Source organism: Trachemys scripta, chromosome 14 (assembly GCF_013100865.1).
Source record: "Trachemys scripta elegans isolate TJP31775 chromosome 14, CAS_Tse_1.0, whole genome shotgun sequence".
Classification (NCBI taxonomy): domain Eukaryota; kingdom Metazoa; phylum Chordata; order Testudines; family Emydidae; genus Trachemys; species Trachemys scripta.
In genome coordinates, this window is record NC_048311.1 from 18,386,850 (window position 1) to 18,411,271 (window position 24,422).

The 24,422-nt window shown below is 47.3% G+C and overlaps 1 protein-coding gene across 2 annotated transcripts in view; it reads right to left on the bottom strand.

Moving 5' to 3' along the window:
* Positions 1-23,829, bottom strand: part of MGAT5B (alpha-1,6-mannosylglycoprotein 6-beta-N-acetylglucosaminyltransferase B) — a 172,827-nt gene extending 148,998 nt beyond the window's left edge. For both annotated transcript variants that reach the window (XM_034790490.1, XM_034790489.1), the window contains exons 1-2: positions 23,076-23,829; positions 10,643-10,755 (exon numbers count right to left, since the gene is read on the bottom strand). In XM_034790490.1, coding sequence (XP_034646381.1) covers positions 10,643-10,755; positions 23,076-23,143 — 181 coding nt within the window. In that variant the 5' untranslated portion in view covers positions 23,144-23,829. The remainder of the gene's footprint in view (positions 1-10,642; positions 10,756-23,075) is intronic.
* Positions 23,830-24,422: the final 593 nt, after the last annotated feature.

The window sequence follows — 24,422 nt, forward strand, 5'->3', positions numbered from 1 at the left end:
CTGTAGTCCAAACTTTGTATAAAACTGTTTAGAGTTGGACAGCAACACAGACACATTAACACCTTTGATTCTTTAGGCCCATTTATTCCATCTATATTATTAGAACAGGAGCATACAACCTAACTAGTTTTAAGATGGAGCTTGATAAAATTTATGGATGGGATTATATGACAGGGTTACCGGCAATAACAGAGGCTTGGAGTTGATGATCCAAGAGGTCCCTTCCAGGCCTATGCCCTAAAACCACCGTATTAGAACAAGACTTATGATTACGGCTCCATGTATGTCACAGAGGTCATGGACTCCAGAGGTCACGGAAAGTCACGTGACTTCTGTAGCGGCCAGTGTGCCCGAACACAGGGCCGCCCCGGGGACAGACTCTGCAGCCAGCCACTCAGCCAGCCACACCGGCCATTGCTTGAGCTGCCCGGGGACAGTCACACTGGCCGCTGCTCGGGTGGCCCCAGGGACCACCTGAGCAGCGGTCCCGGGGGTGGTGGGAGCAGCCACAGCTTAGGAGCCCCCAGCAGCAGTCCCGCAGGTGGCCGGACCAGCAGCAGCGGTGCCCCCCAAGAGCAGTGGCTCCCCTCGGAGCCCCCCCCCAGCAGCGCTTCCCCCAGCAGTGGCCCCCAGGAGCCCCCCGGGGGCCCGCCCAGCAGCGACTCTCCCAGGGGCCCTCCAGAGCAGTGATTAGTCAGGAGTATTTATAGTACAGGTCATGGACAGGTCAAGGGCATGAATTTTTGTTTATTGTCCGTGACCTGTCCATGACTTTTATTAAAAATACCCGTGACTAAATCATAGCCTTACCTATGATCCATCTATTGCAACAGTTTGTCTCTAGCATTCGCCAATGCTTATTGCTTCAGGCAATGACATACAGCCACGTGCAATATGGGGGGATGTATTGTACTAAACTCTAGGGAGATCTCAGTTGATGGTCATTAGTTTGTGCCCTGATGTATGAGGGTGAAAAGCCTTTTTAATTATAACCTAGCTAGAGCAACCGCAGGTTGTGACACACCGTACCTCAGAATGGCACCCTGTAACCCCCCATATTCATCATTCATATATGGTTGTGATATTTCATACAAAGCATGCCATGTCAAGTATCATATGAAAGGTCATGATATGCTGAAACCCGCTGTTCTGTCCAAATATGTGTATCATTAGTGTGTATAACGTTATGAGATTGTGCTGTATGGCTGCTACTGAAATATGCTGTAAGTTTGCTAGTGACATACAAAGGACCACTGCCCAGGAGGGTGCTCCACGACCATTAAGTCAGCAGGGGAGTTGTAATCAAGGGATTTACAATTCAATGACAGCTGCTCAAGTCCAGACACTGGGGTTTACTCGATCACTATGACTCAGCAAAGCCCACCAGGACATGTCTGGGCAAGTGTCTTCCAGGCACATGGATGGAGGATATAAAATAAGGAAGAGTTGCAGCATGTCTTGGCCTTTCTCCTCTCCCATCTATGCTGGCAACATCAAGAATGCTGAGAAGACAAAGATTTCATCTGAGGAGTCTACTCCAGGCTTCAGGGGAAAGGTCTGTATATTATGAACTGTAACATCCAGTGGGGTGAGAAAACTGTTGATCTAAATACTGCTAATCTTTTATGCCTACCACTTATAATCACTTAAAATCTATCTTTCTGTAGTTAATAAATCTGTTCTATACTTTACTTAAAACAGTGTAGTTAGGCTGATATGCTTGGGAAATCTCAGCTCAGGTACAAAGGCTGGTGCATGTGCTCTCCACGTTGAGAGGGGGCGGACTGGGTAATACACTTACCCTGGTCAGGCTTCTGACCAGCGCAAGACGGTATAGGTCAGGGGTGCAAAGCTGGGGAGGTGGGGGGGGAAATGGCTGGCACCTCTCTATTGTTAGTTCTTGAGTCGCTGGGAGAAGCATTTACCCATGTAACTCAGTTGGGTGTGTCCCTGCCTGTGGATGTCTGTGTAAGTGCAGTACCTGCCAGAGGTTTGCTGCTTAACACAGCATCACAGGGTGAGAGGAAGCCCAGGCTGGTGGGACAGAGGGCTCAGCAGTACACCAGTTCCAGGTTGCACCTCAGGGACCCTGTCACACAGATGATATTCTGATCCATATCTCTTCATTTTTTAAAACTTACTATTTAACTCTGATAACATCCTGTAGCGGCGAGTTCCACCAGCTAATTATACATTGCAATTGAAAACAAGAGACAGCACCTGCAAAGGGCAAAGTCCTGATGCCAGAGAAGGCAGATGGAATTCTAATGACTACCCTGATCAACAACAGTTTGAGCTCTTGCAATTATCTCAGATCGTTAAATGATATTTTTTGTTTTAAGGCAAAAACTCTGCCCCGAGACAGCTTTTCCCAATGGTAGAACAACAAAAGACAAAAATAGACTCAGGGGGTGGGAGGGACAAAAACAAAAACCTCACACATTTTAAGTTACAAGGGGGGAAAATTAAGACTCTCATGTCTAGGATCGTTCCCAAAGTGTCATCTATATGCAAAATTTTGATTGTTTTCTTTTTTTAATCCTGATTTTTGTTTGCAGAACCAATTCTCTCAGTGACCATTTCAAAACAAAGGAAGCTCCCTGTGTTTATTCCACAGCTGAGGATTAGGAGAAAATAACTTGCATTTCAGAAGGTGTTTTTAGAAAAAAGCAACAAAGTCGCTGCTGCTTCAGATCATCAAGAGTAGAATCCCTCTGAAGACTGATTATTGGCACATGGAACAAGCTCATGGTCCTAGCGAGAACCGCCTAGAAGATGACATTATAAAGTCAAGAGAATTAACTGGAGGACTGCAACGGTCTATTTTTCCGCTTCCCTTCTTCTGCCGCATTTCTCTCTTCGTTTAAGGTTTGATTTGCTGTTCAGATGGCTTTGAAGCCGAGGAGGCTTTGAGGTCAGTCTGAAGCATTTTCTGACACTTCCTCCAGCTACTTCATTTCACCCTTTGCACCCCCTCTGCCTTCAGCAGCTCCCACACAGACTCTCAGCTCGCACCGGATGGCAGTGTGTGGCTGGGATGGCAATCTTTATGAGGGGGAAGCGTCCAGTCCCAAGCTCTACTGTAATGCTCCATGATTTAACTTAAGGCTGCGATTTTCACAGTTGCTTTGAGGAAATAGATACCCAGCTGGACTTTGGTGTGCAAATCTCTTAGAAGTAGGGAGACCAGATGTCCCGTTTTTATAGGGACAGTCCTGTTTTGGGGACTTTTTCTTATACAGGTGCCTATTACCCCCCCACCCCCGTCCCGTTTTTTCACAGTTGCTATCTGGTTACCCTACTTAGGAGGCTTTTAAAAATCTCAGCCTAGATTTCTATGGCAAGTATTGTATTTTAATTAAATCCTGGGGTTAAATCCTGACCTCACTAATGGGATTTCTCTCATACTTCAATGGGGCCAGGATTTCACCCTAACAATTTACTTAAAACCAACATAAGGTCTGATCCTGCACCCCTCACTGACATGGGTCATTACAGTGGTCCAAATACTGCAAACAGCTAAGCCCATCAAGAGAGGGGACATGATAGCAGTTTTCAGGTATCTAAAAGGGTGTCATAAGGAGGAGGGAGAAAACTTGTTCACCTTAGCCTCTAAGGATAGAACCAGAAGCAATGGGTTTAAACTGCAGCAACTGGAGGTTTAGGTTGGACATTAGGAAAAAGTTCCTAACTGTCAGGGTGGTTAAACACTGGAATAAATTGCCTAGGGAGGTTGTGAAATCTCCATCTCTGGAGATATTTAAGAGTAGGTTAGATAAATGTCTATCGGGGATGGTCTAGACAGTATTTGGTCCTGCCATGAGGGCAGGGGACTGGACTCGATGACCTCTCAAGGTCCCTTCCAGTCCTAGAATGAAAAAAACATTTGGCCCTGAGTCTCTGAGTTCCTTTCAAGTAGTTCTTTCTCCACTATCACCCACCTGAAAGCTGCAGGAAAAGTTACTGTTAATTTGAGCCAGCAGGGACTCTCATTTCTGATCTGCAGTTCCTCCACAAGCTCTACAACTGATGGAGAAAACCAAAGGCAAGTCTCAACCAGTGAAGAAAAACTTTATGTTGAATTCTTTACTGAGCTTTCTAATTAGGTGATAACTTTCCTAGACAGAGCTACAGAACTAAGACCCAGGGATATAAGAGTGGATTACGATTGACAATTTCCATCAGAGTCAACATTCACTGCTTCTCCCAGATACAGGAAAGGGGAGCAAATCTTCATCTCTTCCTACCTGCAGCTACAAGAAAATTGGACCGTTACAATACAAGCTACCCAACAGATTGTGGGTGAAGTTTGTCCCTATACAAAGAGCCCATGGAAGATTCACCACTTAAGCCCCAGGGTTTGATGGTGACCCAGTGTGATGAAGTGAAGTTTTTCACCTTGTTATGTTGCATGTGAAGCTTACTGTCCTATACTAATACTGTGTGTACCTCAGTTCCCTGTGTACTGCACCAATGCCTACATAGTGGGAATTGGGTGTGTGACTTTTGCTGAAGCCCTCAGAGCAGGTGAGGTTGCCCAGCTGCCTGCTCGTAAGGTATGGCCGATGCCCTTCGTAACCTGAGACCCAGGAGGGGGAGGCGACCAGGTGACACTTTGCCAGGAAGCAGGACAAAGACCGGAGGAGGAGCAAGGGGCGTTGCAGAGGCCAGGCAGTGGGGTCCAGGGCAGTCTCCTGTCTGGGACTTGGAGATGGGGGAGTCCAGGGCGTCTGGCCTGGGGTCCCCCCAAGATAGACTTTGCTGAAAGTCACTGGTTTCTGTGCTAGCAAGCTCTGCTCTACGCTGTGTACCTGTTGACTAATAAACCTTCTGTTTTACAACGCTGGCTGAGAGTCACTGCTGACTGCAGAGTTGGGGTGCAGGGCCCTCTGGCTTTCCCAGTAGCCTCGCCTGGGCGGACTCGCTGCGGGAAGCGCACGGTGTAGAAGGGGATGCTGAATGCTCCGAGGTCAGACCCAAGAAGGCCGAAGGGTGTAAGCTTCTTGCCCTGGTGACAGTGTGCTCAAAGAGAGAAGACTCCCCCAGAGTCCTGACTGGCTTCATACAGAGCCGGTCCAGAGCATCACCCCGGTGACTCTGTGACATCCAGCACAAGTGTAACTCAGGATTAACTCTACTGAAGTCCAGAGGGTTAACACCAGTGCAAAAATGTGCTAGGATGAGGAGGATTAAGGTTCATGACTGAGCATTTTCCCTCACTTCATCTGCTAGAATCTTTGAAATGACCCTCTCCAGAGAAGGGCTGTGCCATGGGCTCCTAGGAAATGGTCCGGCAGAGGGCCTGTTGAATTTATTACACCAAATTCTTCTCCCACGTTTAATGGTATAAATTGGAGGTCATTTCATTCAAGTCTAGGAAGGCCCTATGGTTCTACACTGATGTAACCAAGAATAGAATTTGGCCCAGAGAACAAACTCCGTGGGTTGAGGTGTATTGTAGAAAGGGAAGGAAGAAGAGGGTGGACTTGAGTTTCTCTCATCCTGAAGATGAAGCAGTGATCAGTTCCTTACCATACAGTCACTAAGCCAATTACAGCCACCCGAGGAGCTATGGGAGACTTAAGTGGTACATGGCCAGCTGCCCAGGGCTGAATTTCCTTTACTACCGAACTGACTTGTTTTCAGCTGTGCTGGTTGTAGGATGGGGGACACTTCACATCACCTCTGCACTTCTCCAACCCCAGGGCTGCAGGGAGTCAGTTCAAAGTTTGAAGGTTGCTTTAATTTACAAACACCTGCAGCAGCCTCCAGGAGCTGGATACTCCAAGGCTGCAGAGAAGAATCCCCAGCTAGCAACTTAGGGTGTGTCCACACTGCAAAAGAAGGCGTGTTCTTAACTTTCCTTAGCTGACACCAGTTAGCTAACTGGTTAAAATAGCTGTGAAGACACAGCAACTCAGTTTTTAACTCGGGTTAGCAGCTTGGTTCAAGCCTATAGGGGAACCAGGGATTGCATTCTAGCTGCTAACCCATGTTGCCATGTCTTCACTGTGATTTGAACCCACATTAAGACCACACCTTTTTCCTCCATGTAAACAGACCCACAGGTTAGCTGTTAGAGTGGCACAAAGAAGCCTTATTGTGACTAAGGAGCTGACCCAAGAGTCTAGGCAGCTGGTGATCAGACTAAGCTGGGATGGCTGAGGCTGCCAGTCTGTTGAATGAGGGACCCTTCTAGAACTTGCCTGTGTTTAAATATAACACTTTTCGCTACTTTGCCTGGAAGTTGCATCCCAAATGGGTTAAGGTGCTTGGAAGAGAAGTCTTGCTGGGGGGAAAAAATCAGTCATGCAGCAGCTGCCGACGAGAGTCAGTGTACTCTGACTCCAGCGCTTATTGTTACAAAGGCCACTACATGGCTAGTGACCACATGACATGCTCACACCCACCTGCAGGAAACATGGGTCTGTCTCTAAAGGGAGACAACTTGACTTCAGTGAAACGTGCAAGACAGAAGGGGAAGGCACTGATCACCCAGCGTTCTATTGCTCAGGCTACCACCAGCCAAGTAAACACTAATCCCTGGGAGAACAGACTTAACGGCGTTCATGATGGGAACAATTATGAAGGGGGTGGGGAGAAACAAAAACTCCTTTGTACTCTATCTGCCAGGGAGAAAACCAAGACAAGCGCCAAAGGCAGAATTACATGTTAATCTCTTTTGAAGTCAACTAAGCAGTTTACTGGCACCGGCAGAGTTTTAGAAGCCATCTCCCTAGCCCCTCCATACAAATGCAACTAACAGGACGACCTCTTCAATTGACCCAAGAGACGGATTTAATCCTGGAGGGAATACAAGGAGCTCTGGAGAAGATTTAATCCATCTCACCTTAGCAACTTCATCCCCAGGGGAGACTCTTCTCCCCCATAGCTGGGCTGGCATGCAGAACGCCACTTTAATCAGCTCTCCCAGGGAGAAAGCGTTGTTGTGTCATTTTACACAGCAAACAAAGGGAAAGGGATATTATTTGTGTTTTCTTTTTTGCTTGGCCTCAGCACATGATGATTCAAATGCTGGAAATGCTTAGAGGGAAAAGACACAGTGAATCTCATCACAGCAGGGGCAATGGGCCAAATTCAGCCCAGATGGTGTAAGGCGATGTCACTGATGCTTCCCTGCACCTGCTAATCCCCAGATGACCTAGTGGGGAGCTCAAGGCAGGGGAGCGCAGTCTGCGGTACTGCTGCCTCCCTCCCTCCTGCACTGTTTTCTGCTGTACAGAGGCAGATTTAGATTTCACCAGGGGACCAGCTCCTCAGCTGTAGATCACTGGAGCTCCACTGACTTTGAAAGCATGACTCTGATTTACACCCAGGACCGCCTGGGGGGGGAGGGGCGGCAAGTGGGGCGATTTGCCCTAGGCCCCGGGTCCCACAGGGGCCCCCACGAGAATATAGTATTCTATAGTATTGCAACTTTTTTTTATGGAAGGGGCCCTGAAATTGCTTTGCCCCAGTCCCCGTGAATCCTCTGGGCAGCCCTGTTTACACCAGCTGGGGATCTGGCCCAGGAGCCCTGATTTTTTGAGGGGGAGAAGGTGCACTTTGATTAGTACAGGGATACCCTAGCCACGCCCACTCCCCAGCCCAGGGTTGTGCGGAGCTCTCTGCAGCGGAGAGGCCATGGCCAAGTCCCACTTCTCCTCCCCACACTGACTTTCTGCCTCAGGGGCTTCTACAAGTGAGGTAGGCCCCAGGCTGCATTTAGTCCCGGTGCTGCTACCTCTCCCTCTATCCTTCATCACTTAGACTTCTGGCTGAAATGGGGGATTTTAGTCTGAGGCCCCCCTCACTCAATTAATCAGGGGGTGATGTGTTTATCACCACAGCTGGGAGAGAGCATGTGTGTGTGTGAGGGGAATGTCTTTCCTTTGCTCCGGGACTGTCTTCAGGCCTGACATTCCGGGCTCTGGATTGGGCCACCTCTCTTGAAAAGTTCTCCTTTCCCTGCTATTTCCTTTGGACCCAAAGTACTTAATTGTCCAGAGGTAAATTGGAACAAAACAAACAAGCAGCTGTTTTTTATCCAGAGCTAAATTCAATGACCTGAGCAACCTGGAGCATTCTCTGTGGACTTCAGAAAGGTCCAGCAGAAACTCCATTCAGCAAGTAGTACTGAGTGACAACACTCAAATACAACGCACACGTAGGGTTGCTAACTTTCTAATCACACAAAACCAAACACCCCCGCCCCGCCAATGACAGCTGCAGAGCTGGCGCTGGGGCCTGGCCATCCCAGCACCTACAAGCCGCAGGGACCTGGTGGCCGCTTCCGGAAGCAGCATGGAGCCAGCGCAGGTAGGGAGCCTGCCTTAGCCCTGGGCCCCCGCTGCGCTGCCAACCGGACTTTTAACGGCCCGGTCTGCACTGCGCCAGGGTCTCTTTTCACCGTGCATTCTGGTCAAAAACCAGACACCTGGCAACCCTACGCACACCATCAGAACAAACTCTCATTAGTTGATCAGTGGTCATGAGGGCAGGATATTTCTACTTAGGAAATGCCGATTGGCCCTTTCACAGGGATGACGACATGTATCATATAAGCTAGCACTGTCTGTCCACCTGTCCCCTTGTCTGAAGCTCCTGCTACACTCTTTACTGTAGCAAAACCCCCACTGATGTCACCAATAGATTTTAGTGGATCAAGGCTTCTGGAGTGAGGCCTGCTACAAAGTACCCCCACCACACGCTCATCCCACTAGTTAGTGCATGTAGGCCTTGCTGGAGCCCTAGGCATAAACTAAGAGTATGAAGCAAAGTAGGCCATGTCAGTAGAGTAACACCAGGTATTGGCTAACCAAGTAAGCGCATCTAACCAGAGAGGATGGTACAAGAACACCCAGAGTTCTCAAATAATCACATACACAAATTCCCATGAGATTATACAGGAACACACCGACCCCTTGTAAAATAAGAATGGGATGACAGGATAATGGATGAGGAGGTTTTGTTTGAACTAGCAGGTACAAGATACCAGGGTGATAACAAACAACATGGAGCATAATATGTCCCTTATTTGTATCAATGTATAAAAGGAGAAGTCATGGGAGGGGCATACATCTGCTGAGGGGACAGTATCCTGTTTGCTGACTGAGCCCTTACCTTGTATCAGGCACATGTGTTAGTGTCCCTATGAGCTACTGGACAGGGCACTAGTACCGTGCTTTGCGGACAATAAACCTGGCCGAGCACCTTCGTCACTGATCCGAGCCTGTGGTTTTTCTAAACAGCATCGAGGTCTGCTGAATCAACATGCTGTGCACTCTGCTGGTGTGGCTAACACTGGAGCTCCAAGAATAGCAGCATTAACAACTCTGCAGCACCAGCAACATGCCACAGCACTAACAACATGCACCATCCTCAACTCCCCATCAGCGGTCCCATCCAGCACCCAGTTCTCTCTCCATCCTCCCACATTTCTGCTGCACTGCAGCCCCATCTCCTGACCCCTCAGTCCATTATGGGAGGTGAGTAGGGGCAACAAGAACTCACCCCACAAACAGATGAGCAGGATCCCTACACGGCCTGGGTAGGGGGTGGAGGGTGGATCAGGGCAGGAGGCAACCAGAGGTTGGAAGTGTCAGGAATACACAGGGGTGAGGAAAAGAAGGGAACAGGTTACATCCCTTCAATCTTAGGATCTGCCCTTGTGCAACATTTCTCCCAATTAGCTTCTCCATTAGAATCAGAACCCTTTGACTATTCCCTCTCCATCCTCTATAGAGTACTTTTATGGGTATTAAAATGTAACACACACAGTTGATCCCCTAGTTTCTCATCATAGTGTCTCCTTTTGAGATAAAAAAATGGAAAAAAGGTCACTCGCCACACTTCCACTCCCTGGAGACCAAGCCTGTCTACAACCACAAAGTCTTCCACAGCCCTGAGCCAGAGCCTCCGGTGCTGTAAGCTGGCACAGTCAGTGGAGCTATACCAGCATATGTCAACTGAGAATCTAGCCCCTTGCATTCAGATCACCCAGGTTCTCTATACACCAGGTGCCATCACAATGCCTTGCACCAAACACTGCTAGAGCTTCATGGTTTACATCCCCCTCCATACACTCGGTAATGTTCTCGAGAAGGCTTTGCGAAAATGCCAGTCTCCATCTGACAAGTTTCAGAGTAACAGCCGTGTTAGTCTGTATCCGCAAAAAGAAGAACAGGAGTACTTGTGGCACCTTAGAGACTAACAAATTTATTAGAGCATAAGCTTTCGTGGACTACAGCCCACTTCTTCGGATGCATATAGAATGGAACATATAATGAGGAGATTTCCTCCCTCTCTGCCCTCCTTGTATATGGAGCATGTAATGACAAAGAGTTGAATGGAAATAGTCAAGCAGCCCATACACTTAGCATTTCAACCAATTCAAGACCTATGGCTCTAGAAACACAGGCCCCTACCCAGTAAGCCAGTAGAGGGAGCTATTAGACATGGGTAGGTCTGTCATACTCCAGCAGGAAGCAGCAACAGACAGACATTGACTAGTGCACTACCACTTCCCTGGACTCGTTATCCCAGAAGAAGCATTTATTCCCATACTAGTCACAAGGAGCAAAAAGCAGCACAAATTCTCCTCTTTTAAAATAGTTTTCAAAACAGTTAAAATGCCAGTTACCTTCGGTTCTGATGGTGAAGGGAGAGTCTCCCAGTCTTTTGGCTGAAAACTGGCCTCCCAAAGATGTCATTAAGAAGCACAGAGTGAAAAATCCAATGCCCAGCACAAATATCCTGAGGGAGGAGAAAAAGAAAAGATAAGGTGAGACACAATCAGTAATGGCTTCTCAACTAAACAGGTTGTCCCACCAGTTACTAGTAAGCTATGGGTCTCTTCACTCACAGGCCCACAAGTCCTGTGGTCTGATTCTCAGCAAAACCCCCTCCACCCAACACCCTCTCGAGAGCTCACTTGCACTGACTTTTCTTACTGAAAAGTCTGTATGAGAAAAAAAGGGGGGGGGCGGGCATTGAGAGGTGGAATGGGCCATCGTGCCATGTACCTGAACTCTAACCCTCAGCAACTGATTCTTAATCCTGGTCCTCTTGGCCATTCAAAGAGGATTGGCCAAGTCACCAGTGTTGATCTGTTTTAGTAACATAGGAAATACCAAGCCAGATCAGACCAATGGTCCATCTTGTCCAGCAGCCGGCCAGGCTTAGAGGTGCACTAGACACTGAACAGCTCATTGCTGTCAAGACTTAGGTGCCTTTGAGTATGCCACCCAGCAGAAATTTTGGTGCCTAGGAGACTTTACGGGCAGAAACAAAAGCACCAACAGAACGTAAGTGCCTACTGGGTTAGCTAGTAGCCAAGTGGGGGTTCTGAAGATCTAAATTTTGGACCTAGGCACCTCAAGTGGCAGTGCGGCATTTAAATCTCTTTGTCGATCGAGCTCTTTGTGGTTGGCTTATGCCCTGAAGCATGAGGGCTGATATCCCTTGTAGATATGTTGCCTCTAATGACTCTGTGGATGCTCTCATTATTATCCATCCTCTACTGAATCCTAGTGCGTGGCCTCAGTGATATCTTGTAGCAGTGAGTTCCACAGGGTGATTATGTGTTATGTATGATCACTCTTAAATGTATTGCCTTGTAATTTCATTGGCTGTCCCTTTGTCCCATTTTGCATAGTTGTCCACTGTTATTCCCTTTCTCTCTCCTCCCTAGGGGAATCTGTCCAGCCAATACAATTTGAGCTAATAAACTAGAGGTGAAAGGCTTCACTTTCTATTCCCAAAGCCTTAGCCATCCAGCACCCCTGCTAAAAGGTGTTGATGAGCACTGTACAAATGCTTACATTATATATTAATGAGAGGCAGCATGGTCCACAGGATAGGGTGTTACCAGATTTGCCCGTTACTTTGGGGTATGCTCATTTATTAGGGATACTCTTCTGGGGCGGGTTTCTGTAATTCTATCAATGTACTGCTTGTGTTCTCATACGGAGCTCTACTTCTCCCTTCTGCAATTTCCCTCCCAATGGAGCTATCCTGCAGGACCGAGGTTCCCCAGGGCTGGGTTCGTCCAGCCCCAGAATGAGACGAACACACACACTAAAGAGCGCCTCTGAGCAGACTGGGTCAATCAGCATTCCCAAGCTGACCCCTTATATGTCCCTGGACTCAGCAGGCTAGGTTGAGCAGCACTTCCAAGCTGTCACCCTTATATGCCACAGGCACCGCACCGGAATAAAGTACGCCTGAGCAGGCTGGGTTGAGCCGCACTTTCAAGCTGCCACCCGCATATGCCACAGGTTCAGCATGTCCCTATCCCCACTTTCATGTTACAGTTGTTCTGGTAGTAACGCACTTGATAAGCAAACCCCACAGGATTTTTGGGCGCTGCAGGGATCTTTAGCTTAGGTAAAAGGAGCGTTGCTGCACAGCAAATAGGGAAGCCAAAAACACGAGAGAGAGAGCGAGAGAGGGAGGGAAGCAACCAGCTTAACCATAAAAGTTAGTTATTGCCAGGTAATAACCATACAAGGAGACCCAAACAAACAAAACAGTTACAATATTAAATCTAGCTTACATTTGATTACAAAAGTCAGGTTTAGAAAGCTATAACTGATCACACATGTCAGGTTTAGAAAGCTATACCTAGAGTAGAAAAAAGAGAGAGAGAGAGAGAGATGGATTCTCACCACTCCATGAACCTTGAACCGGTCGAGGTTCCCCAGTGGTGGTGGTAGCTGAGGGTCTGGACTGCTGGCAGAGCCCCCAGCATGATCAGTCAGGAGAAGATGAAGTCCCAGTGGAACTGATGCAGATTTTGGATCCAGGCATCAGAACACTTACTTGAGCATGGGTAGGGGTTTTTTGTAGGGAAACAACAATGGTTCAAGGGAGAACACTAGATTTGTTAATGAGTAAACTGGGGGCTCAAGGGAGTGTACCAAAGTTGTTTTGTTCAGGCTAGACAACAGGAACTGATCATTCCTGGCTATGGGCGGCGTTCCTTCGAGGGAGCTCACGGTGCAATTAGGCAGCTTCAGTATTTTGGATACCAATAAAGGATTTATTACTAGAATTGGTCTGATAACTACTGAGCTGGGTATGTGCAGGCGTGGGTTCATTAACATCTGGAGCAGAGATCCCCCACCATGCAGTGCTTCCCTGCTTTTCTGATCCCAGAGTTCAGTGAGGTTCTTGCCTTGGAATCTCTGTTCTCCATTCTGTATGCTAATGGAGATGCCTCCCTGTCCTGTCTTCGATGGGAATGAGGCTAGGGGAGTTGCCTTAATCCTGTCACCCTTGTCCAGAAGGGTTTAGGTGTGTCCCCCATTGCCTTTTCACTGCTTTTTGTAAGTCTTTCTTCTGATCGGTTTTGGTTCAAGCAGAGGCTGGGGGCCGGGGGGTCCTTTGTGAGTCAGACAGGCTGGATACTGTGCCCTGGTTCCCCAAGAACACAGAACTGACAGGTAACAAGGGCACCAACCTAACAGACCAGAGTTCTAATCTTGGCTCTGCTATTGAGCAGTGTTGCCTCTCTGTGCCTCTGGTTCCCCTTCTACCATTTGAGTGTCCTAGCTAGTGAGATGTCAGCTTTTTGGTGCAAGGGTTGTCGCTCATCAAAACTGGACAAAAGTTTCTCCCCCAAACCTTTTTCTGGTAAAAATGCAGATTGGGTGACACTTGAACATTTCATGAACTTGTACTGATTTCACAATTTTTTTTTTAACTAAAATAATTTTTTAAAAATTCCAAAACATTGTTTCAGTATTATCAAAATGAAACATTATGGTTTTCTTATTCAAAACAAAGTCGTTCTGAAATTTCCTTTATTTGTTTTTAAAAACAACATTAACAAAAAGTGTTCAAAAACTAAATGAAGTGGTTTTGCTCAACTGAAACAATGTTTTTAACCTTTTGATTTGACCAACATTTCTTTTTTCATTGGACCTGAAACAATGTTTTATTATTAATTATTATTATTATTATTGAGAATTACTAGCAAAAAAGGTTATTCAAATAATTCTGCTTAGGATATATTTGTACAGTGCCTAACACAATACGCCCTGATCTCAGCCAAGGTCTGTAGCTGCTATCATAATATAAATTCTGAGATACTCAGATTTTCATATTGAGAAAAACTCCAGAAAAGGAGACTTTGCACCTTTCCTTAGACATTCACAGCTGTGCACAATGACTATAAAATACTATTTTTATTTGGAACTAAGCTGCCATCAATTGCATGAACTATCTATTGTGCTCAGCTTTGCAGTCTGGGGGACAGGCAAGACACGAGGCTTACAGGGTGACATTCCCATTCACAACAATCTAGCTGCTGAACTAAATTTGAAATGAACACCTCAGGCACCACAATTGCCTTGTTTCCTCTTTGCCTGATTCATTCCACTGAGTAGACTGGGAGCTGAAGTGGACATTATTCTAACTGGCAAGGAACTAGGTCCCTGTCTCCACTAGGTAAATGGAACATACTCAGTGGGACTAAAAAGTTGTATGTGGCACAGAAAAATAAAAAAGCATTTTCTCAAGCCAACTCTATGTTTTCAGAGATGTGAAATCTCTCCTCTATTATTCCAGTTCTAGCAGCCAGCCTGATACCCTTCAAGAGATGAATTAGAGGTCAAAACACAGAATCTATTTGGGTGGCAGCTGCATTGTTATAAAAGAAAAACTGAGCATCTTCCAAGTTCCTTTGAGTTAAAGACTTTCCTCAGTAGACAGCACCCTTACTCAAGCAGCAAGATTGGGTGGGGAAGTGAAGAACGAGACACCTAGAATTGGCTGGGAAATGTATTTTATTTTCCACCAAAGATTGCGAAGAAAGTGTTCATTGAAACTTTTAATGGGAAATTTTCATTTAAAACTCCTGAAAAACCAAAAGCCTATTTTTTTGGTCTTTTATTTGTTGAAAATTGAACGTTTTGGGTCTTTGGTTTTCATTTACTGTGATCCCAATTTCCATTTAGTCAAAAAGCCATCTTTTGTTTAAATAAAAGCTTCAACAAAAAGAAAATTGACCCTCTGTAATGAGACCCAAGGATGGGAGTGAAGGATTGAAAACTAGGGAGCCTCTTCATGAATACAATCAATGTGGCGGAGATTTTCAGAAGTGACTAGTGATTTGCCCAACCACTGACCTCCTAAATGGGCCTCATTTGCCAAGGGCAAGTGTTCAGTCCTGTCTGAGAATCAGGCCCCTTTATGTCATCTCAAATTGGATGCTAAAATAGTGAGCAGGGAATGTTCAAAGGCACAAAGTTCAGTTAGAGACACAGCTCCCATTGACTTTGAGGCACCCCAAGTCACTTTTGACCATCCTGACAGACCATCAAGGAGTGAGGCCGACTGGAAGAGCTTTGGAGATCCCGTGATGTTTGGGGTCCCAAAGAGAAGAAAACTGGCTTCTGTTCTCAGAGGAGGCTGAGTCAAGAGAAGGGAATGGTTTGAGCAGCCATTCATCACTAGGAGTACTATAGGTGTCTGAAAAGCTGAAGGGGGAAAGGGGTAGGGTGGTCACTCACGCGTTCCCAGAATACCAGATATACTGGTACTTCTGGGAATGGCATGCGCCCAATGCTGGTGTGACCTGGCATGCATGGCACATAGAAGATGCCATTTCAAAGAACATACCACCGCACCCCGCACCAACATGACATTGGACCCACCCACATGCAAGGTCATGCTGGCAGGGGTGAAGCAGTGCACTCTTCAAAGTGATGTCATAAGAGCATGAGAATGGCCATACTGGGTCAGACCAAAGGTCCATCCAGCTCAGTATCCTGTCTACCAACAGTGGCCAATGCCAGGTGCCCCAGAGGGAGTGAACCTAACAGATAATGATCAAATGATCTCTCTTCTGCTATCCATCTCCACCCTCTGACAAACAGAGGCTAGGAACACCATTCCTTATCCATCCTGGCTAATAGCCTCTTATAATGGCTATTATATTGGACAAACTCATGCCCTGTTCTGTCTGAGTCTTGGATGAGGGATGAACCTCAGAAAAGCAGGACTATCTGGTATAAAGCCAGACGAATGGCCTCCCTAGATGAGGGCCCCATCATGCTAAGTTCTGTACAAACACAGGCAAGTTTACAACCTAAGCTGATGACTAACATAATGAAGGGGAGAGAGAATTGATGAGATATTTCAGTCTATAAATCTCCACCTAGGAATTTATATGCCCCTTATCACCATAATGATAGCATCTCTCCAATGTCAATGAATTTTATCCTCACAAAGCACTACGTGGTAGGGAAGTGGTATTTATTATCCCCATTTTGCAGACAGGGAGTTGAGGCAGAGGGCAGATTAAGGCTGGGATTCCTAAAGGAAAGTAAGGGTGTTAGGTGCCCAGCTCCCAGAGGCCTATTTGAAAACCCCAGCCTATGTGACTTGTCCACAGGGCCGCCGAGAGCCGGTTCGGGCCCTGGTGAAAAAATTTTTTCAGGCCCTCAGCAAGGGCGGACTGGCTAAGCAGGGCAGAGAATGGGGGGAAGCCGGGCCCTGGGCCCCCTTCTGGACTGCCGGGCCCCGGTAATTTTTCCCTGCTTCCCCCCCCCCCTCGTCGGCCCTGCTTGCCCACTGTCCAAGAGCTCAGACTTGAACCCATATCTCGAGTCCCAGCCCAGTGCTCCAATCACAAGGCCACCCTGTATGGATAAATACCCCCATACATGTGCTCTAGCTCTATAACCACTGACTTTCCCCAGCTGCCTCTCAACCCAGCTGTTTTCCTGGAGGCACTCTGATAGAAGCAGACCTCGAGAAGGGATTTCTGTGCAAAGAGGGTAGCGGCGTATCAGGTCAGCTCAGAAAGGGAGCTCCATGCACAAGGGGTGAGGAAGAAAATGCAAAGACACTTGTAGGCAGCAGCAGGTGGTCAAGGCTAGCGTCTTGGCAGAGTGGAAGCAGTGAAAGCAATGCAGTCAAGGAAGAGAGGAAAGGGCCTTGATGGTTAGGTCGAGATGGTGAAGGCTGCCCATGTGATGCACTAATCTGGCACATCTCCTGGGCTGTCTGCCCTCTTCCAATTCCTGGGCTGTGCTCACTCCCTCTAGACTGCCCACCTTTGTTCCAAAGGGGAAAAAGCAAGCACCAGAACTGAAGTGCATTGGCAGAGCAGTGCGGCAATCTGAACCATCTCCGAATCCTCTTTGTCTGCACCTGAGGAGAGCTGTACTCTGGACTACCAGGGCCAAACTCAGCTGCATGGTAAGAGATGAGACATGTTATACCCTGGCCAACAGCTGATCTGATCAACCATGTAAGATGCAAAAAAGGAGCATAACTCCTGCAGATTCGGCACTGGGGGGGGGTGTACATTGATTTGCTATCCTCTTGGAACCAAGCTGAGCCTTGGTGTAAACTCCCTTTGAAAGCAATGGGAATGGTGTCTGCTTATGGTAGGGCTGAGTGTGCCCTCAGGTTCTAGGGACATAGGGGAGCCATTGGTATGGCACTCTTCCAAGGGAGGCCTGGTGGCTAGGGCACTGCCATGGGCCTCAGGAGATTTGGGTTCAGTCCTGGACTCTGCCATGGACTTCCTGCATGACCCTTGGCAAGTCACTTAGGCCCAGATCCTCAAAGACTTTTAGGCCCCTAAATTTCTTTAAAATCCACAGGAGTGAGGAGCCTAAATACCTCTGAGAATCTGGGCATCTCTCTGGGCGTCGTTTCCCCGTTTGTAAGCTACGGTAATAATACTTTCCTGATTCCCTCTCTTACAGCAGTCTCTTCTATGGAGTGTGTAAGCTTGAGAGGGTAAGAGGGACTCCCTCTTACTACATGTCTGTTCTACAGGCCTCTAGGCACAATAGTAACAAAAATAATAGGAATGCCCTGCTGCAGCTGGAGGGCGGTTTTAATCATCTATCCCTTTTCATCCAGTGCAGCCTCCCCCTTTCCTCTTCCTCCCCTCCCCCTGGCATACTTTAATGACACATTACCTGGGGGATTGGAGTTTAAATGATCAGAGCTGATCCTGCTCATCTTTCAAATCCTTTCTATTGATAATGTCTTCATCATTATGCAAGGCCTTGTTTATGCATTTTAATTTTCATAATTATGATCTGGCAAGGAGCGATGGTTAAACTCCGCATTTAATTAACAATTTAGACTATGGGGGAAAGAAAGAAGGAAAAACCCTCCACAATTACTGAAGAAAAAAATTCAAAGGGGCCACGCGTTCTAGCATCTCATTAGAAGGAAAAAACTTCCGTTTCAAATGGATTGCAGAGGAAGGGGAGGAGGCTCAAGATTTTAGGTACTTAAAAAGATGTACCAGGTCAAATCCTAAGTCGGTTACTTGGGAGAGAAACAGCATTTAGCTCGGTTCGGATTTCTCCGAGGAGTAAGGAGATTCGGGGGTTTTGCCCTTAGTTTGTAGGCTGTGTCTTATTTTGTTCTGATTTTCTCCCTTTCTTATTGGGAGGAAGGGGGGGTGAAAGGCTCTCCATTCAATCGCTCATCTCCATGGAAGTTTGGACTGCAGTTCTTTGTGCTGGCGCCTAGTATTGGGGAAATGGCCAAAAGATACCAGGGGCCTGAGTGAACCTCACACTGGCGTAAGTCAGAATTATCTGCATTGAAATCAGTGGACTCTCACAGTAAATGAGAGCTGCATCAGGCCCCGTTTCCAAAACTAGTCCATTAACTTTACCTGTTGTTGAACGTAGAGTGTTGACGACCATGTAGCATCTACATTCCGAGCTGGCTGTTCATCACGTGGACTGTCACCACATGTTAATTTAATTCAGGATGCTTTGATTTTACAAGGTTGTGGTGACAATTCTACCTAGAATTCTACCCCGGGACTGAAGTATTCACAATCCCCTGCTTTAGGACTATGTCCAGGAGGAGAGTGCCAAGTTCGGCCCAGTTTATTTACTGTCAGTTTGGAATAACGGCATCGTTTTTAATAGAGTTATTGAAGATTCACACAATTATAACAGAGCAGAATCTGGCCCTGGGGATTTGTATTCTGATGTGCTATATATCATTTGGGTATCCTGGAAACGCATGCAGGAAAAGGCTGCAGCATCCTTTGAAACCATGAGCTTTCCATGGTCCTGAAACACCAGAGGCCTCTCAGACTGGGTCACCAGACAGCAAAATGCTAAGCAGCAGCATTACTCCTCCATGGGAACAATGCATTCTTAGCCCTGGTTTACACTGGGGGGGAGATCGATCTAAGTTACGCAACTTAAGTCGACGTACTTAGATCGACTTACCATGGTGCCTTCAGCGCGGTGAGTCAACTGCTGCCGCTCCCCTGTCGACTCTGCCTGCGCCTCTCGTGGCACGGGAGTGCAGGAGTCGACGGAGAGTGCTCGGGGGTCGATTTATCGCGTCTAGACTAGACGCGATAAATCGATCCCCGCTGGATTGATCACTGCCTGCCGATCCGGCGGGTAGTGTAGACATACCCTAAGCTTCTGAGGAAAGAAATGGCTTTTCTACTTACAAGCTTTCACGGCACTCCTCTTTAGTTCCCCAAAGAGAAGCATAGAGATGGCTGGGGTAAGGCGCTATAGTTGACTTGTGATTAACTTTTGGCTCCATCGGGTACTGCTGGGTAGAATCACTCATTGAGGTACCTTTGATTTTGAAGTCAGACACATTAGAAGTGAGCCATTCACACAAGTTTCTATCAAGAAATCCTCCTCTCCATTACTTGATCTCCTCCTGCTATGTTTACAGAGTGCTAGCAATCAGCAACTCTTCTCCATTCCCAGGGCACGCTCACAGATTTGGGACTTTTCCCTCATGACACTAAGCTTATCCGGAGGATGATTACTGAATTCAGCCGAGCGCCACTTTGATTTCAATGGGCCAAATCTCCAGTTGGTGCCTGGCAACTTCACTGATGCTATGCTGATTTGCACCCATGTGGATCCAGCCCACTGACTTCAGTGGAGATAAGCTGATTAAACGCCAGCTGACATGTGGTCTCAATAGATTTAGGTGACCACTATGGACTGCAGACCAGCCACAGTACTACAGAAAGCTGGGGGGGGGGGGTTGTCTAGATTCCAAGGGTTTGCCTACACTGCAGCACTAACTTAAGTGTGGATAAGAGCAGCCAGCTGCTCTTGAGTTAGTCTAGCTCACGTGAGAGCATCCACACAGACGTTTGGATTAGCAGCACATTAGCTACGTCCCCACTGCATTACTAGTGTGAGCATCAACAGCTCTCAAGCATCAACCCACACCCCCAGCAGCTTGAGATTAAAGCACCACTTAACTTGAGCTAGAGATTTAAGGGAGCACTTGAATCACACCTCGAGCTAAAGCTGCAGTGAAGACGAGGCCTAAGAGCATACGCAAGTCTCACCACATGGTCGCTACATAAAATGGTGGCTCGGGATCTGTAAGGGCAGAGTTCAAACAACAGGGTGTGCCACAGGTGAGGACTGAAGTGCGCTGGTAAATTGGTGGAGGTAGGGAGAAGTAGGGCTAGAATAGGAGAAAAGTTGCAGGACACCTTTAGCTGATCTGTGGGATGCTCGAGGCCTAGACTAGCAGGGGGTGAAGAGCATCAGCAAAGCTGGGGGGCAGGGCTTAGACCTAGAAAATGAGTGGGTGCTGCAGGTCGGGCTTCCCTCACCACCTCAGTCCTACCACACTGGTGTTATTAGCCTTTCAGTTCCAATGCTTCAAAATATTCCCACCAAACACCATTACCGATGAGTTAAACCAGGGAGAATCCTTGCCACCAGTTTGTCTAAATGATTGGGGGGGAAACACCCCTGAGGTGCTTTAGCCACAGTCAATCACATCTATTTTCCTGTGATATAAAATCTCAAGGAAAAAACATCTCTTAGAAAAGCCAGATTCAAGTCTCACACTGGTTTAACAGCTGCGTAACCCTATTGATTTCAATTGCTCCCAATTTACACCAGCATAAGAGCAGAATCAGGCCCTAGCATACTGAGAACGCTGTCCAGGTACCTGAGTCTCTTAGCAAGACCAAGCCCCCAAACTGGTTACCTGGCCCCATCCCCAAATCCCCACAGACATTTCCCCTCCTGTTCCAGTCTCAGGCCTAATTTTAATCAGACTTGGCCAGTGTGCTATGACTCATTGCTGTTACTCCTACTTCAAGCCTTATTCCCAGGACACTGCTAGAAATGAGATTTCCCCACTCCCAGAGGGGGAGCCCCTTCCACTAACTTCATTCTTGGTGTTTAGCAAACATATTTATGGAAGTGAATGAACAGCCCCTCTCAAAGTGGCGCTGGCCCCGTCCCCCGATGAAGGCAGCCGCCGAGCCCAGCACAACGCCTTGGGCGCTGCTGTTCTATTAAGCAGAGTGTCATTCAACAGGAGCAAAAGCGACAGCTCTAGATGACGGCTGCGTATAGTGTTTGACACAACTGGCACAGCTCGTGAATTGCTACAGAGTAACCGCCCTCCGTTAGCCCCCTCCCTGCTAGTTCAGGGTGTGCCCCAATCCACCTCTGCTCCATCCATGAGTGTTGCGTCTGTTAAGTCAATCAGAGTTTTGCCCTGGACTTCACTGAGGGCAGGATTGGCCCACAGCAGCAGAATGAGGATGAGGGATAAGGGAATTGCTCCCACCCCCTCTTCAACATGCAGCCCAACTGTGGTTAGGCACCTCTCCCTTCTCTTCTATCCTCCTTCCAGGAGGCAAGCTCTGCTATCCAAAAGCAACTGCCCTACAGCACAGCCTCACCGGCGTGCCCCTTCTACCCATTTGCTATCCCCCCAACCTGCCTGCCATCAGATTGGAGACAAAATCCCTGCCAAGCCAACGGGGAGGTACAATCCCCTTGCTGACCCACTCCCAAGTCCTAGCAGAGCTACCTGTCCCACCTGTTTGCCTGGATGGTCCAAGAAGGTGGGCAGTCCAGTGATTGGGGCACTAACCTAGGAGTTGGGCAACCTGTGTTCAGTTCTCAGCTCTGCCACAGACTCCCCGTATGGCCTTGAGCAAGGCACTTAGCCTCCTTTGTGTCTCAGTTCCCCATCTGTACAATGGGGATAATCACACTCCCGTACCTCTGAGAGGTGTTTGGAGGATAACTACATTAAAAGACTGTGAAGTGCTCAGATACAACAGTGGTGTGTGGGGGCAGATAAATTCTTTAGACAGATGAAATTTCAGCAGCAATAATTCTCAAAAGCTATCCCATGTGAGAAAAGATAACCCGACCCTCCCTTCCATCCCCCCAAACCCCATTTCCTTTGGCCAAGTTTAAAACCCAGCATCCTGGTTTGTGAAATCCACTTTGAATGCTTTTGTGTTACTTGGACCATCAGAAAGCACTGTGATGGGTTTGTTTGGATTCAGACCTAACCTTTATATTTTTAATTCCTCACCCATAAGACACAAACAAACAATGCCCTTTGGAGGCTGGAAGTGCATAAAGCATGACTCCTCAAATCAGTTTTAAAGAAAGCACACAAGCATTAGAGAAGTGTTTGCATGTTAATGGACAGTCCACACACACACACACACACACACACACACACACAAAAGACGTACAGCAAGGAGTTTATGCAAATCAATAGTCACAGAATCATAAAAACTTTGTAGTTGTTGGGGGGGAGGAGATTAATAAGTAGAAATGCATAAATTCAGGTGGGGAGGGGAGCTTGGAAGGTCTGACTTTGGATAAGATTCTGCTCTTGGTTACACGTGTGAATCCGGAGCAACCGCATTAACATCATTGGATTCAAACCAGTGTCACTGACAGCCAAAGCTGGCTTTTAATTTGTATGCATCGATTCCCCAGTGGGTGCAAATATCACCAAGAAAAATATTTTAAACCTGTAACTAATACCCAACTGATATTAGCATTACAAATGAATTAGCAGGCCAGGTACAGTACGCAAGAGCCATACATCAGCTCCCATCAAGCTGACTTAAAGGCAAACTTGCTTGATTCTTGACATTTCAATCTGGGATTGATTCTCCTGGAAGACAGTGAGGGCTAGGAAATTTGTTTAGATGAATTATTCAATTTCAGCTCCCTGACGCTCAACAGAAAGATGGGGCTGCAAAGGCTGAGGGTGGGGAGGGACAATAGTAAATAGAGCAATAAAAAGAACTTTACCTAAAAGGTCTCAAGGTGACAAGACATCTTCTGATCATTATTTTTCCATCCGAATTGACTGTGATCATTGTTCAAACTTATATAAGAAATAAAAAGGAAGCAACCCGACACTTTAGCCAGCCATACGCTGCCGTTACACAGTGCCCATGGTTAGGACGATTTGTATACAGAGGTGGGGTAAGCACCCCAAACCAATCCAACTTCACCGAGAGGGGGATTAGCTCTTCTGCTCCAGGTAAGCTACTTCTCTTCCAATGGAGCAACCCTGGTGAACGTTTGTCTGCTCTGGATGAAATAGATCTTAACAGAGCGAGCACGACTGAACCAGGTTCTCTTGCGGGATTTTCTTATTCACATTTTGGAGGCAGGTTGTCGCAAACGGCAGCACTTCTGTCCATCCATCTCTCCCCACAGAAGATGGAGCAGCTGGGAGACACCTTGACTCCTTCATCACATCCACTTTTTGCTCTCCTTCCTGTTCGCTCCAGATTTCACCTTAATTGGAGTCAAATGCCGGACACCCACCCCCCTACACACATACACAAACCAGCATTCAGCACTTCCAGCTAGTTGCTGTCCTCTGGGAAGGCTTCCCAAGTCAAAAGTCTGCACTGGTCTGGATTCCGATGGTGTTCCCAACCCTCTATGTCCACAGATGTGATATCAGAGCCAGCTCCATCCCATCCTGGGAGCTCCCTTGCACAAACCTAGGTATCCAGCCCCTTGCTTTAATCTGAGCAGGCACTGCATTGTTTCCACCGGAGAAGGCTGCACTGCTCCAGCTGGGATTGGCGAAAACCTTCCTGTTAAATTGTGGATTGGGCACCATCTAGTGGTAGCCATGGGATGGCATTGGTTGCCTTCTGTGAAGGAGTGATTATGTTGGTAGGGCTGATCCAGCAGCTATGCCGGCTCTTGGAACTTCTTCGCTCCAGAGATTTCAATGTTTCCTCGGCTGCAGACCTATATTTTGAAATCTCTCCCCCTGACATCTTTTACCAAGACAACTGAGCCCCCATCCCTATCAGCGAACTCCTAAATTTTAATAGCAACAGTAAATCTCACATTAATAGAGTACCTTTTATCCTAAACTGCTTCACAAACTATCAACAGTAAGCACCTCTAAAATGCAGCCACCTCTGGGGTGAAAGACAGCAGTCGACCCAAAAACCACCAGGCGGCACAACAGATGGCAGGGCAAACCCCTAATCTGATGGAAAGTGCCTGGGGATACTTAAAGCATGGAGCAGGAATGGCCTTGAGTCCAACTCTGCCTCCCTCACATCAGTGAGGTCACTGGGACTGCTCCTGTTTTACACTGCTGTAAGTGAAATCAGAATCCATCTC